The sequence below is a fragment of the Stigmatopora nigra genome, chromosome 5 (assembly GCF_051989575.1).
Source record: "Stigmatopora nigra isolate UIUO_SnigA chromosome 5, RoL_Snig_1.1, whole genome shotgun sequence".
In the NCBI taxonomy this organism is placed as follows: domain Eukaryota; kingdom Metazoa; phylum Chordata; class Actinopteri; order Syngnathiformes; family Syngnathidae; genus Stigmatopora; species Stigmatopora nigra.
Window position 1 is genome coordinate 500,644 of NC_135512.1, and position 15,785 is coordinate 516,428.

Here is a 15,785-nt window from a genome sequence, read left to right on the forward strand (position 1 = left end):
CTTTGCTAACACTTCCACATGCTAACATAGAACAATAACAAGTAGAATTTTTGCTAACATAGAACAAGGACAATAGGAACTTATTTAATACGGTTTAGCAGAAAATTTGAATTTTACTCGTTATCGTAGGACAGTGGCAAATAGAAATTAGAATGGGATAGGCTTTCAAATGAAAGCAATAGGCCAATAGATGTGTATAGGTATAGGCAAAATGTATCTTTTAAAAAAAAGGGTCATCGGAAGTGATAAAAGTAAGGCACGTGTGGTGCGTTCAAGTGCATCGTGTTCATTGCATTTGGGTGATTTTCCCAAATGGCTTGTGGTGCTTGTCATTTCTCCGTTTGGGCTCTTGTTGTCTCTCTTAAGTAAGCTTTTCTCTTTTTTTGGGATGTTTGCCCGCAGGCGTTTTTTCCTCTCTTCATCTGGTTAGTGGCTAGGCTAGCATTTAATTTATTATTTTATTTTTTTTGTGCGACTGGCTAAGATTTCTCCCGCCTCTTCCTTTTTCCCGCCCGCTCTTTGCCGTTTGACGGTAGTCTGGGAGCGCGGCTCGTTGACGTGATCCTCAGCGCTCACCACTGTCAAGTCCAATTACATGACAGCGCTAGCTTAGCGCGCCAGCGTGCCAACGTCCCACAGGCGACCCACAAGCGGCCCACTTTCCTCATCTTTGTAAAACTCAATTATATCCATTTTTATTGTGTTTTGGTGAGTTTTTACTCCCCAAACGTGCAATTCTACTACACTAGAAATCCAATCTGTTAGCGTTGGGAGAGTCGGCGGCCATTAAAAATCTAACCGAGAGAGTCGGCGGCCATTTTGGCTCATTTGGTTCATCTTGGCTTTCGGTGGCATCATATTCTTTTGATATCGGGTCAATTTCTGAGGATATTGGGCCTTTTCCGGGTCACCTCCTGTTGGCTTTAGAGTCACTTCCTGATCCTATCCTCATTGGAAAAGATGAGCTATTTAGCTACAGCGCTAGATTAGCTAACGGGGCTAACTTAGCAACGGCAAAATACACGTTCTTCTTCCCTTCTCAAATGAAGTGATGAAAAAGTGCTTTTAGGAATAGCGTGGCGCGGGAAAGTGGGCCACTGTGGCCCCGCCCACCACCGCCGTCAAATGAAAATATGAAATGAATCAAAAGTTGGAGGGGGGGGGGGGGTTGAAATGGAAGGAAGGCGCTTACTTATTCAGAGGCAAAGCCACCATGTGGCCGCCCGCCCGCCCGCCGCCGCCCGCCGCCGCCTTCTTTCATCCTTCATATCTCACTTTGGAGTTTGTGTCTTCTCCCCGGGGGTGACGGGGGCTTTTCTCCGGGTACTCTGCATTCCTCACACATCCCAAAAACACCAATGCTAGGCTAGTAGTGTGCTAGTTTTGCTTGTTTTTCTCCTTGTAATTGGATGGCTGACAGTTTTTTTTCTCCAAATGGTGCCTGTAGTTATTTGGGATGGGCTCCAGCACCCCCTGCAATGAGGTGGTGGGCCACATTTGGCCCCCGGGCCGCCACTTTGCCACCCGTGTGCTAACGGATTCTCCAAAAGGAGTGATTGTTTTGGCGTGACGACGACGAGTCCTCCCTCCCGCCCAAGCCAAACAAATTGGTCACGGCCAAGTCGGCGTTTGGCTCGGCGCCGTTAGTCACCGCCATGACGCGACCGACTCTCTGGAGCGCGGTGGCCATTTTTCATTCCTCCCCCTCGAATCCCCCCCCCCCCCTCCACCGCCACCACCGTCTCATCCATCATGGCCGGCCTGCAAAATTAACGACCGCGTGTGAATCAAAGTTTCCCCGCGGGAGATCACGTTTGCGCATAAAACAAGATCGTTCACACGGGAAAAAATATATAATATATTTAATTTTTTTTTTTGCGTCCATTGGAGGAGATTCACTCAGATTTCCGTTTGGGATCCGGCGAGGACGCCAGCACGGAGGGGTATCTTTTTTTTTTGTCTTTCTCAAAAGCGTTTGGGCGACTGCGGCAGAGCGAGACGGAAGAAGCCAGTGGGCGTTCGTTCGTTCCTTCGTTCGTTCGTTCCTTCGTTCGTTCGTTCGTTCGGGCGGCGGCACATTGAAGCCACGCGCTTCTAATTAAAAGACGCCAGCTGCCAAGCTGCCAAGTCGCCAGACACTGCCAGCCACTGCCAGCCACTGGCAGCCACTGGCAGACACTGGAAGTGACTGAAAGTGACTGGATGCCACTGGCAGTGCTTCCTCTTTCTTTACTTTCTCCTCCTTCGCAGGCCGCTTTAACGTCAACTCGGTTTTAAGTGTGCCGGACCATTTTAGATAGAATATTTACTTTTTTTTTTTTAAATAAATGGATTAAAAGAAGTGGATGAAAAGCCCTGAATATTATTTTTTTTATAGATCTAAAATAATGTTTAATTTAGCTTTTTTTAAATATATTTTTAGATTTTACAAAATGATTTTTGAACAAAAAACTGATTTTTTTGTTATAAATGGATTAAAAGAACTGGATTAAAAGCTCTAAATATTCATTTTTTTACACATCTAAAATAATGTTTATATGAGCTTTTTTTAATTTTACAAAATGATCTTTGAACTAAAAACAGAAAAAAATGATTTAAAATGACAATGATTGATTCAAAAGGGGAAAAATCAGGAAATGTAATATAAATCTATACTCTTCATTTAATTTGATTCTAAAACAAAAAGTTGGCACTCACGATTGACTTTTTTGGGCCACATAAAATGAGGCGGCGGCCCAGATTTGGCCCGCGGGCCGCCACTTTGACACCGGTGGCCTAAATGACCCAAAACCGACCTATAAGTGCCTTAACATGACCCAAAATTGACCCCAAATGCCCTGAAATGAAAGCAAAACCATTAAAAAAAAGACAAAAAAAAAGTTGGATTTGACCCAAAAATGGCCCCAAATGAAAGCATGTTTCATTTTTATCGATTTTTCCATTTAGGACGGACATTGACAGCAACGTAAATCCAATGGATCGGACGTTCCAGGAAGGTTTTTCCACATCATTTCCACTCAATTGGACTAAAAAGGACGGCGTTTTCTGCCTAAAACGGTAAGACATGTTTTTTTTTTTTTTTTTTTTTTGGGGTGTCTTTTTGCGCAGAAGAAAAAGATCTTCATTAAAATATAACGACGTTGTGGCCCGAGAACAAAGCAAATGAATGGTGGCGTCCTATTTTTCTTTCTCGCTCTAAAAAAGAAGATTTTGCCGTCGCCGAGTTCGACCTCAAAGACGCTTTTATTTTTTTATTTTTTATTTTTTTCTCGCACTCTACTTTTTAAGCGGCGGCGGCGGCTTCACAAAGTCGCACAAAAACACTCTCGGGCAGAGTTTGTGGGGGGAGAAAAAGTTCAAACGGAATCAGACTTTTTAGCGCTTCAGCCCGTTTTTTATTTTTATTTTTTTTGCGGCGTTTCGACAGCTGGACCGCCAAAACCAATCCACTCGGGAATTGACAGCTTTTAGGATCGGATATTTACACTTTTTTTTTTTTTGGAGACGCTTGATAGCAAATATCTTGTTGTATTTTTCATCCAAAAAGTTCCTTTACATTTTATTTTTTATTAGAAAGTCTAAAAATATGAATATGATACAGTCGTACCTCTACTTCTGAAAGGAATTGGTTCCAGAATTTATTTTTTGTGCAATTTGAACATTTTGTAAGATGAGGTGTACTTTAAGTATTTATTAATTTTTTTATCTGTGCCGCCGTCAATCAAGTCCATCCCGATGGACTGGTTTGAAGAGGCGGCGGCCAAACGGCACCGGCTTTTTCGCCAGGCGTCCGTATCGCTTTTTTTTTTCGAAATAAATAAATAGACGCGCGTTTGAAGGCACAAAAGCGCCGCCGGCATTTTTCGGGGGTCTTGTCTAATCCGCTGAGGATTGTTTACGGCCGACGCCAAAGGCGGGAGGGAGAAGGAGGACCGGACTGGGGGGGGGGGGGGGGGGGGGCGGCGGGGAGGATGAGCCAGGGGAGGAGTGAGAGCGAAAGGAAGGAAGAACCGTGAGAAAAAATCAAGAACAGGAAGGAAAAAGATTTGGAATAAAGATGAATTAAAGAATGAGAAAAGGAAGTGGGAGGAAGGAAGGAAAAGGGAGAAATGCAATAAAAAGAAGAAAAAGAAGATGAAGTAGAGGAGGAAAAGGAAGAACCACAATCAATACAATTCATAGAAGAAGAAGAGGAAGAAGGAGGTCAGGTCACCAACGAGTGAGGCACTATTTAAGCAAAAGTGCAGCTCAACAGTGACACCCGCAGGTTTCTGCTGGAACTGCTTGTTAGTTGAACATTTTCAAATGATTCTTTTTATTACAGTTGGCCTATTTTCAATGTATTTATTTTTTTGGACTCTTTATATTTAGATTTGAGCAGTTGGCGTGTCGGCCTCACAGTTCTGATGTCGTGGGTTCGATTCCAGGCACTGTTTGCACATTCTCCCAGGTTAGCATGTTTTTTTTCCGGGTGCTTCGGTCCCCAAAACATGCTATGCTAATTGTATGCTAGCTATGAGGGATTGGGATTGAAAAATGGAGGAGTCATAACCAATTTTCTTTTGTCAACATGCCAAAAATTGCTGACAAAAGCGCCACGCCCAGAAAGTCTGAGTAATTGACTTTAAAAAATATTTGAGTACTACTACTACTAAGCGGCCGTCTGGAAAAGCTTGGCTGCTATTGGACGAGCTGAAAACAAACGGCCGTTTCAGTAGCTGGGCTTGTTTTTTTTTTTGTTTTTTTCTGATTGTTTTAGTCAGATCATGTGACATGGGATCGGTTTCGCTTGAACCTCGTGATTGGTCCCCCCATCTTTGGAATTGGAATCAAATGTACAGGCATTTTTTGTATGTTGGAAGACAATGCTAATTCCAGTTAGCCTGAGATCTATTGGTTTGGAAATTATGGGTCACTTTCCATTAATTTTGGGTCACTTTATGTTAATTTTGGGTCATTTCCTGTTGATTTTTAGCTCACTTCCTCTTTATTGGACATTTTTATTGGGGTACTTATGGTCCACTTCTTGTTGATTTTGGGTCACATTATGACAGCTTTTTGCCATTTTTTGGATGAAATGGACTCTTTGACTGCCATTGACGTGAATTGGTGATCACCATGTGACGCCACAGATTTGTATTTTAACTTATGAGTCACATTGAGTTGACTCACTTTGATGACATGAGACCGTAGACCAGACAAAGCTCGGGTGAAAGTCTGAGTGAGTAGCGACCACGCCCCAAAAAAAACAAGTCATCCATCAAAACAACGTGTTTCTTCGCTCGCACTTAGCTCTAAATATCGTCAAACCCCCACGCACCCCAAGTCGGTATTTATGGGGCATTTAAGTGTGCAAAAACACATTTTTAGGGTGCGCACTTGTGGGGGTGGGGGCCCTGGGAATGGCTTGCCCCCAGCCCCGAAAAACTCTTGACACGGCACTGCCAACTGACCAAAGCGCCCTCCCTCCCCCTAAAAAAAAGCTACCAGAATGCATCATGAATGAGCAGCTTTTGGTACAAAAATATCATGCAATGGTCATTTAAAACAAATGTTAGCTCATTAATAATGACGGCTAACGTGTAACTTATTTTTTTAGGACAAAGAAACGTGCCTTAAAGTGGATTTGAAGAGCCGTGGTCGTCGTGTTGACCACCGGTAAGTTAAACCTGTTGTACATTTAGCCTCAATGCTAATTTAAGTTCTAATATGTTATTTAGAGGAATTCTGTGTTGTTAAATAAGTTATTAAAAGAGCCTAATATGTGCTGAATGTAATTGTAGGGCTTATATGATCGTGTTCATGTAAATACTATGTTCATTGGCGATTAGCATGAGGCTAGCGCTAGCTAGTGTCAAGTGGCTAAATGCTACACTACCTACATGACGTCATACTGCGCATTGGGAATACCAAATGTAAATATTTTGAGCTGGAATATGTCTACAAGACCATGAGGTTTATAGATTTTACAATTGTTGAGTATTATTTCTGGGCTTTAATTATGTTTTTTTGTAAATATGCTAAATATCGTTGGGCAGTGACGAATGGCTAATCGCTAGCCTAGCAGGCTCATGTACTACTTACTGTACGATATACATTGCAAATGCTTAATGAGCTGCTAGTTAAGGCTAATATACTTACCTGGTATGCTGTATATATATCGTTATAATTAACTTTTTACAAAACACTTTAATGTGTATGTGAGATAGGTTAAAAAGCAGTATAAAAACTACTTTAACCAAATCCTTCTCATTTAAAAATGACTTTAATAACAACAGTGCAATACACATTTAATTTTAAAGTCTGTTAAAGGCGTGTTACGAGAGTCCACATGGCGAGCGAGGCCTGACGCGTATTTTCACAGCGACCTGTCCACGCCCGCGGGGGGCGTGTGCGCGGGGGTGCGTAGGTGCGCTTAGTGTTGCGAGAAGAACGCCTCCCCTTCATAAATAAGCACCCGGCCGAGCCGGTTCTCATTATCAGGAAGTGGCTCGGGTTGGGTTTCATGGCCGCGGATAGCAGTCATGATCGCAACGTTTTTCTCGCTTCTGCTGACTGTGAGTAGCGACAATGTTGACCTTTTTCATTTGGGATTGGGAACCTTGGAATGTTCATTTAGGTCTGGTGTATATTTGAGACTCTGAGGAGTTGGAGGTGGTTCGGGCAAGTTCAAACAAGTTGCTAGGTTTTTCTGTGGTTTGAATTAGAGCAAATGTCGGTTCAATTGGGTGGAAAATGGTGGAAATTTGGTGGAAAATGGTGGTTCAGGTCGGTTGAAAAGTAGGAAAATCGAAACAAAGAGGAAAGTTGGGCAGAATTTGGTCAGTGGTGGGAAATATGGGATTTTGGTCGGTAGAAATTGGTGGTTAATTTTGGAAAATTGTCCGAAATGGTTGCTTAGAAAAGGATTAAATGCTGTCAATTAGTAGACTTGGAAATGTTGATCAAAATGGTGGAAAATTTTCAATTTTTGTTTGTGTTGGAAAATATTTGTCAAATTGTGAGGAAAATGTATAAAGTTTTTTTATGGAAAAATATGTTGTGATGTTGGTTCAAATTTGGTCATTGGGGTGAACTGTTGGTTATAAGTAGTCAAAATTGTGACATTTGTTCAATAGGCCCAATTGTTGTTTATAAACTAGCAATTGGTGAAAGTTTTTGATAAAAAAATTGGGTCAATAGTCAATTAGTTGATGGTATAAACGATTGGTCAGAATTTGCTTTTTTATTGCTCAAAATATTGTTCACTGCTATAAATTGATGGTCGACATTCAGTGGAAGAATAAATTGTTGTTTTAAGATCGTAAAATGTAGCCAATTACGTCAAATAAAATGATGGCAATTGAGTCAGCCGTGGAAAATGTTGCCTCAAAAAGTCAAGTGGTTCAAAATTGTTGCTTAAAAACTAGTAAATATGTACCAGGTTGATCAAAATGTGCTAAATTAAGATCATATTTGGTTAAAATGTACTTTATCAATAAGAATGTAGGAATTGTGTGGAAAATACTATTGGATGTCCTTTTGGGGTTTCAAACTGTGGACCACATTTGGCCCCGAACTGCCACTTTGACACCCCTATTGATGTAATAAAAACGTCTATAATTAATGCATGAAAGAGTTGCGGACCATAAATGAGTATCTTTTTAGCATTAGAGCTATTTTCAAACGTTGGCTAATGCTAACCAGAGAAGAAGCAATGCCCCCTGGGACATTTTCTTGGATTTTTTTTTTTTTAAAGCTGCAGGTGTCAACTTGACAATTTTGGCAACGTAACCAATGAGTGAAGTGCGACCTGCCACACCCGTTTGTCTACGTTTTCTAACCCCGTCACAAGCCCGGGCTGGCCGAGTCTGCGCTGCGGGTGTGGCACCTACACCAGTTGACAGCTAGCTTAGGAGCTAACCGGCTAGCTTAGGGTGTGTCGGGAAAAAAAATGTCAAACTTTTTGAGTTCATGGTGGAAGTTTAGAGCACACAGGTGTCAAAGTGGCGGCCCGGGGGCCAAAGGTGGCCCGCCGGATCATTTTGTGCGGCCCGGAAAAGTCATGACTTTTTGGATCAAATTCAAATGATAGATATAGATGTATATTACCTGATTTCCCCCCTTTTGAATGAATAATTCTCGTTTTTTAATCCATTTGATCTGTGTTTTTAGTTCAAAAATGAATTTGTCAAATCTAAAAATATATTTAAAACAAGGCAAAATTAACATTGTTTTAGATCTGTAAAAAATGGAATATTCACAGCTTTTAATCCAGTTCTTAAATCTATAATTGTCATTTTTCTAATCATTTTTTTGTGTTTTTTGGTCAAAAATCATTTTGTAAAATCTAAAAAATATATTTAAAAAACGCTCATAAACATTGTTTTAGATCTATAAAAAACTGAATATTCAGTGCTTTTAATCCAGTTCTTTTAATTAAAAAAAATCTAAATATTATATCTAAAATGGTCCGGCCCACATAACCACTTTCACCAAGCCTACCTGACAATAAACTATGAAGATTGACGATTGTTAGCACGTTTAGCTAGCGAGAATTAGCTTCTTCTTTTTTTCTAAATAGTAGGACATAAACCACAGTCTTTTTTTGTTGAGTCGGTAGACAGACAGGCAGGCCTGACTCAACAGGTTTGTCCACATTCAGCTGCCTGCGGACATCAGTCATTTTTTTATTTTTTTTAATTTGTTTTGTCAGCGTCTCGACTCGCACAATTGTGAGAAAAATACCCGAGCGCTCAAGTCAAGTGAGTCAATCCCTTGACAGGCTTTCTGTCATCAAGGCATAGGCGTCCAATCATTGTTCATTCATTTTATTTTATCTATATTTGTTTTTCATTGCAAAAAAAATTGAAATGTCATTTAAAAATGTCAATATCAATGTTTTCAAACGGATGTACTCATGCCAATGAGAGCCTTGGAATGTTTATCACGACGATAAGAAAGTCCTTTTAAATTAAATTTTAAATATAATTCTTTTTCCAGCTCCACTTGGTTACCCCGGTGCAGAGTGATGCTATCTTACAACGCCAAAAACGGCACTGGGTCCCCCCACCCAGACCTATAAAGGAAAACCACGACTACAGCAACGAAGAATATGTGGCCAAAGTGAGTAAACGGCCTTGGCTTTGTCTCCCTCTGGTGGACAAATGTCGGTAACGCTCCATTTTGGACATGGCAGATCCACTCGGATTTCGACGATGGCAAAGGTAACGTGGCGTACTCCCTGGAGGGCGTGGGGGCCAACCAGTACCCCTTCCACCTCTTTGTGGTGGACTCCAAAACGGGATTCATCAAGTTGACCAAAAAACTGGACAGGGAGGAGATCAGCCTTTACAACGTGAGTTGACGGCGACCCACGGCCAACGTGGACATTTTCATTTCGGAAACCGTATCGTTAGCGTTGTCGTTGTGATGGGCGGGCGCGGTTTCAGCTGTCGGGCGTGGCCACCTTCTCGGACGGCAGGCCGGCGGAGAAGAACATCGACATCCGTTTCAGGGTGACGGACGAGAACGACAACACGCCCGTCTTCGCCGCCATCCCGGCGGCCTCGGTGAACGAGCGGAGCGCCAAGGGTGAGCAAATCCAAAGTCAAAGTGCGCCCCTTCTTTTTCTAGTTTTCCCTTTTCCTGTACAATTTTGGGCGATTGTGCTTCACTTTTGGTATATTTCAGGTCATTTCAGGTTCATTTTTGGGCAATTATGGACTGCGTCCTATTCATTTTAGATCATTTGCTATTTAAGGGAGTTCAGTGTTCCTGTTCATTTTTGGCCAATTTAGCGTTATAACTTGTTCATTTTTGGGGCAATTTAGGGTCACTTCCTATTCATTTTTTGGGCAATTTAGGGTGACTTCTTGTTCATTTGGGGCCACTTTCTGTTCTTATGAGATCCCAATGTGGTGATTTACCTTTTTTTTTGTTTGTCTTCTTCCCAGGGACGCCGGTCATGAAAATTTCGGCGACGGACGCCGACGAACCGGGACATCTCAACTCCAAGATCAGATACAGCTTGGTGTCTCAGGATCCGCCCAACGACATGTTCTACATGGGAGGCGACGGGACCGTCTACGTCAAACGGAGCGACTTGGACCGAGAGGTAGGGGGCGTGGCGCCGACGCCGGGCGGGGCTCGTCCCACAGGCCGTCCGCCGTCCTAATCCGCCGGCCGGCCTTTGACCTTTCAGGCGGTGGACAAGTACACGCTCACGGTGAAGGGCCAGGACCTGGACGGCCAGCCCGGCGGAAATAGCGCCACCGCCACCGTGACGGTGAAACTGCAAGACGTCAACGACAACCCCCCGACACTGGAAAAAACCCAGGTATGTATTTCACTGTAAATAAACAAAGCTGACCTGGGAGGGAGGACACGCCCCTTTTCAGCCCAAAGGCGTAATACGGTCACTTTGATTTATTTATTTATTTATTTATTTATTTTTTAATTTATTTTTTGAATGCGGTTCTTTGTCCGGCAGTACGAGGGAAACGTGCTGGAGAACAGCCAGGGCGTGGAGGTGATGCGGATCAAGGCTCAAGACCTGGACGTGCACGGAAGCGACAACTGGCGAAGCGTCTTCAAGATCGTCAAGGGCAACGAGGCCAATCATTTCCGCATGGTCACCGACTCCAAGACCAACGAGGGCGTCCTCATGCTCGATAAGGTAACCAACCTTAAGGTCCGCTTCACTTGGGTTCTGTCACCTGGGAGGCCCCCTGGTGTTTGCTTTTGGGAATGACTCGGAAAGCAAAGATGCCAATTCGGTTGAAAAGCTTCCAAAAATGAACACCACGCAGGCTCTTTTGGGACTTTAAGGGGTTAAAGGTCACGTTTTTGAGAATCCTTATTGGTTGGATTGGTCTCTTATAAGATCACGTTCTTCTACAGGCTGTGGATTATGAGGACGTGAAGAACATGGACCTGGGAATCGCTGTTCTCAATTGGAATCCACCTTATGATCCATCGGATCCATCCACGGCTAATATAGCTTTTGGAGGAGGAGGAGGTGGAGGAGGAGGGGGAGGAGGCGGAGGAGGGGGTGGAGGAGGAGAAGACGGAGCAGGTGGCTGGTTAAAAGGCTTCAGCAAAGGCATGACCAGCACGTCTCAAGGAGTGACGTGGAAAGGCACCACGTACAAAAGCTACCCGGTCAAGATCAACGTAAAGAACCAGCGCGAGGGCCCGCACTTTGAACCCAAGGTCAAAGTCATCACCATGTCGGAGGGCGGCGGCTCCACCTTCGACACCAAAAACATCATCACTCGCTACGCCGCCTTGGACGGCGACACCGGCGAACCGGCCAAGAACGTCAAGTAAGAGAGGAGAGAAAAGGCCTGAAATGAGAGTGTACTACCACGGGTCACACGCTAGAGGGCGTCAGATGAAGTGTTATTATTCGAAGATTGACCATGGTTGTTTTTTGCATGTTGTTTTAGGTATATTAAAGGCTCCGACCCCGACAATTGGTTCAGTATCGACTCGGAGACGGCCGATATCAGACTGAACAAGATGTTAGACCGGGAGTCCACTTTTCTGGTCAACGGGACCTACTACGCCAAAGTACTCTGCGTGACGGACGGTACGCACACGCCCACTCCGAGTGTCCACATTCATTCCTAGCATATTATGAGCCTAGCATGCTTCTTTTTGGGATGTGGGAGGAAACTGGAGTACCTGTGGAAAACCCACGCAAGCCCAGGGCGAATTTACATATTCCACACAGTGAGGCACCACCTGGGAAATGAGCGTAACTATCTTGTCTATCCGCCCCCCTCCCCGCCCCCCCTTTGTAGAGGCCAATCCGAGCACGGCTACCGGGACGGTGGCCATCCAGGTGGAGGACATGAACGACGAGTGTCCCATTTTAACCAGCACGCTGCAGACGCTTTGCATTCCCAAAGACACGCTGACGGTCAGCGCGGTGGACGGAGACGACTTCCCCAACGGCGCTCCGTTCCACTTTGAAATCATCCCCGAAGGCACCAAAGGAAAATGGCAGTTGGAACATCTCAACGGTGAGACCAAAATCCAGCTTTGTGGACGATGACGCGAGCGTCCAATCGTCGCCCCCTGGTGACTGGGAGGGAGATTATCCAGATTTATTTTCGTTTAAAAAAAAATGGCGGATAAAAATGGCTTGATGACCTTTTTTGTAGTATTGTTATAAAATATGTATTTAGTCGTTTGTTAAAAACTGGCATCGCAAACTACTTCAGATTGGTCGTATTTGTGTTTATCACTCGAAGACGGCCATTTTGGAAAACGGGCAGCCAATGAATTCATGTGTGTAGGCTAACTCCCGGCATGCTAGGCTAATTGTAGGCTGACTTCCCACATGAACTTATGTGTGTTTGTGGACAGATACGGCGGCCATCTTGAGAGCGCAGCACTTGCTATTCGCCGGTGTCCACGAGGTGGAGCTCTCGGTGACGGACGCTCAGGGCCACGCCTGCCCGGACCCGCAGAGGGTGACCATCCAGGCGTGCACCTGCGAAGACGGAGTGGTCTGCGGCCGTCGGGGCGGGAGGGGTCAGCCCGACAAGAAGTCCCGGCTGGGACCGGCGGGAATCGGACTGCTGCTGCTGGGCCTGCTGCTCTTGCTACGTGAGTACCGCCGGTCCGAGTGCCGGTCCGAGTGCCGGTCCGAGTGCCGGTCCGAGTACCGGTCCGAGTACCAATTGTTAAACCAAGGGGGTCAGACTCGGCTTGCTTTAACGTCAACTCCATTACAGGTGTGGGTCGGACCACTTTAGATAGAATATTTCGATATTTTTATTAATGGATTAAGTCCCGTGTCAAAGTGGCGGCCCGCGGGCCAAATGTGGCCCGCCGTATCATTTTGTGTGGCCCGGGAAAGTAAAATTAGCCTGGCATGCCGGGACTTAGACTACAATTAGCCTAGCATGCCGGGAGTTAGCCTATAATTGATTGAAAGATTACAATGGTTGATTTAAAAGGGGGGAGTCATGAAATGAAATATACTCTTCATTTGAATTTGATCCTAAAACAGAAAGTCGCCACTCATTGATTTTTCGGGCCACACAAAATGATGCGGCGGGCCAGATTTGGCCCCCGGGCCGCCACTTTGACACCTGTTGTCTGATGAAACTTGTAAGCGGCAAAAAACAAAGTTATAATAGGGTTGACCCACGGTTGAAGCGCGTTATCGGAGGGATGACTGCTGCAATGCTAAAGCCGCTATCCAAGTTAATTTTTTGTTTGTCCTCCGTCCCTCCCTCTCTCCCTCAGTCGTCCCCCTGCTGCTCCTCTTGTGCCAATGCGGGGGTGCCGGCGGTCTCCCGAAAGACTTCACCGACCTCCCGTTCGACACCAAGTCGCACCTGATTAATTACCGCACCGAAGGCCAAGGAGAGAACGCGGTACGTATCGGCCGGCGCCGGGCCGCTCCTGGTGAGGGTGGGGGGGGGGGGTTGTGGGACGCCTTTTTTTTTCTGACAAAATTGGGGATCCGTCACAGGAGGTGCCGCTCATGAACATTCCCACGCCGCAAGTGGTGCAGGAGAACGTGGTAGGAAGCAACTTCAAGAACGTGGGCTCTGGCTATGAGTCAGGCTACAGAGACGACTATCGCCGGACGTGGGGCCGCCGCAGAGACTTCCGGGCGGAATCCAGCGCGGCCTACGACGACCTCGGCCTGCCGCATCACATCCTGGCGCAGTACTACTCTCAGGTGTGTGTCCGACCTGTCCAAAACGCATTCATTTTCAGCACGGCGTGGGTGGGGGGCGCTGGAGCCCGTCCCAGCCCACTGCGGGCCCCCGGGTGGGACACGCCCAGAACGGGTGGCCGGCCATTCGCGGGAAAGGGGGGGACAGACCAGGAATCGCTCGTAGCGAGGAAGGAGTTAGCCTACAGTTAGCCTACAATTAGCTTAGCGTGCCGGGAGCTAGGCTACAATTAGCCAAGTGTGCCTGGAATTGTCATCCTTTCTAAAAACCCTTTGGCCCCCAAACAGAAGTTGAGCGGCGGCGGCGGCGCAGAAGAGCTGGCGGCCAAGGACTCGCCGCTGGCGTACAACGAAGAGGGCGGGGGATCTCTGGCCGGCTCCCTGGGGTCCTGCAGCCTTCTGGAGCGCGACGATGACCTGGGCTTCCTGGACGACCTGGGCCCCAAGTTCAAAACCCTGGCGCAGGCCTGCGGCGGCGAGGTGCGAGTGGAGCCCGCGCCGTTGCCCGCGCCGCCTCCCGCCCCCATCGTCGTGGAACACCGACCCGAGCCCGCGCCGCTTCCGGCGCCCGTCCCCAAAGCGGAGACCCAGACCGTGACTCAAGTGGTGGAGGGAAACGGCTCACGGAACCGCGGCGGCAGGACCACACTGGTACGAGGGGCGGGGCAACAAGGCCAGATGTTCCTCCTCCAGCAGCAGCAGCAGCCGGCGCCGCCCATCTACTACACGGCCGCCGCCCCCGTCATCCAGCCCGTGCCCATGCAGTACATGGTCCAGCCGGCGGTCCAGAACGCCATGATCCTGGCCGAGGCGCCGGCCGCCAACCTCCGGGGCGTGGTGCTGGCCAACCCGCAGGGGGTTCTGATGCAGGGACAGGGCGTGGTCTCGGGCGCCCAAACGGGGGGGCAGAGCGTGGTCCTGGTCTCCGGCTCCCCGACTTCCCCCACGCAAGGCATGCTGGTCCAAGGCCAGACCCTGGTTTCCGGCGGAGCGGCCCAGAACCCGGGCCTGGTGCTGGTGGGCGGCAACGCCGGCGCCTCGGGGCAAAACCTGCTGGTCACCACCGCCACCAAGAGGAAGACCTCCGGCAAGCACGCTTCCGGCGCCATGATGGCGGGAACCTTGCCCGCCATGTCCATTCAGGGGAGATCCGGCACATCCGGAAACGGAAGAGTCCTCCTGGCCTCTTCCGACGACGCCGTCAACGGAAGAGTCCTGACCTCCACCACCACCACCACCGTCACGGGCCCCGCCGACATCCAACTTGGCTCCGGCACCCTCTCCGGCTTCCGGAACGTGGTGGAAAGCGGGATCCCCGTGGGGATGGCGGCCGGGGGCAACCAAACCTCCGTGGTCCGGGTCCCGAGCATCTCTGGCGGGGCTTCCGGGGCTTTGGCGTCCGTGTCGTCCGGCGCCAGCACGAGCCGAATCCCCACGTACCGCAAGGTGGTGGTGCAGGAGGAGAAGCTCACCGAACTGTAAGAGCGGGCGTTGGTGGCCTTTTTTTTTTTTTTAGCTTCTTTGAAGACCAGCTCCATCCAACCTGTCCTTCAATATTTAGCTCTTGGTTGAGCGACCTCAAGGTAAACGTGGAGATCCAAACCAAGATCCTTCATGGAGACCAACCCTGACACAAAATGATGTGGCGGGCCACATTTGGCCCCCGGGCCGCCACTTTGACACCTGTGTTTTAGATCATTTGTAAAATGTACAGGATGCCTCAAATTGTCCAGGAAGTCGCTCAACATTAGCCTTCTGCTTTTATTTTTAATTTTTTGTAAACATTGAAGACTAACCTTGTATTTCGCAAGATTTTTCTCTGCATGGTGTTTTTTAAAATTATTTTTAATGCAGGATTTGGGTCTTTCTATCATTCAAAATGGTCAATATTATGCTGACGGGTACACAAACTTGGTTATGGATGTAAATATGGATGTATGGACGCTTATGGCTGTGGGATCATGTAAAGAGCTTTTTATGGACTTTTTTTAAAACACTGCTTTTTGAAATTAAATAAATGAGGAGATGGGCAGATATCAAAGTGTCTCTGGGTCTTGAAGCTCACTAAACACCAAATCACCAGACAAAATCAATAAATGTATCC

At 46.9% G+C, this 15,785-nt stretch overlaps 1 protein-coding gene across 1 annotated transcript; it reads left to right on the forward strand.

Moving 5' to 3' along the window:
• The first annotated feature begins 6,456 nt into the window (after positions 1-6,456).
• LOC144196509 (desmoglein-2.1-like) lies at positions 6,457-15,716 on the forward strand. The gene is made up of 14 exons (XM_077716740.1): positions 6,457-6,557; positions 8,983-9,105; positions 9,179-9,337; positions 9,432-9,573; positions 9,936-10,096; positions 10,184-10,318; positions 10,472-10,657; positions 10,882-11,306; positions 11,430-11,572; positions 11,787-12,008; positions 12,355-12,597; positions 13,243-13,373; positions 13,472-13,684; positions 13,970-15,716. The coding sequence occupies exons 1-14, from the start codon at positions 6,525-6,527 to the stop codon at positions 15,161-15,163; spliced, it is 3,510 nt and encodes a 1,169-aa protein (XP_077572866.1). The 5' UTR covers positions 6,457-6,524; the 3' UTR covers positions 15,164-15,716.
• The last annotated feature ends 69 nt before the right edge of the window (positions 15,717-15,785 follow it).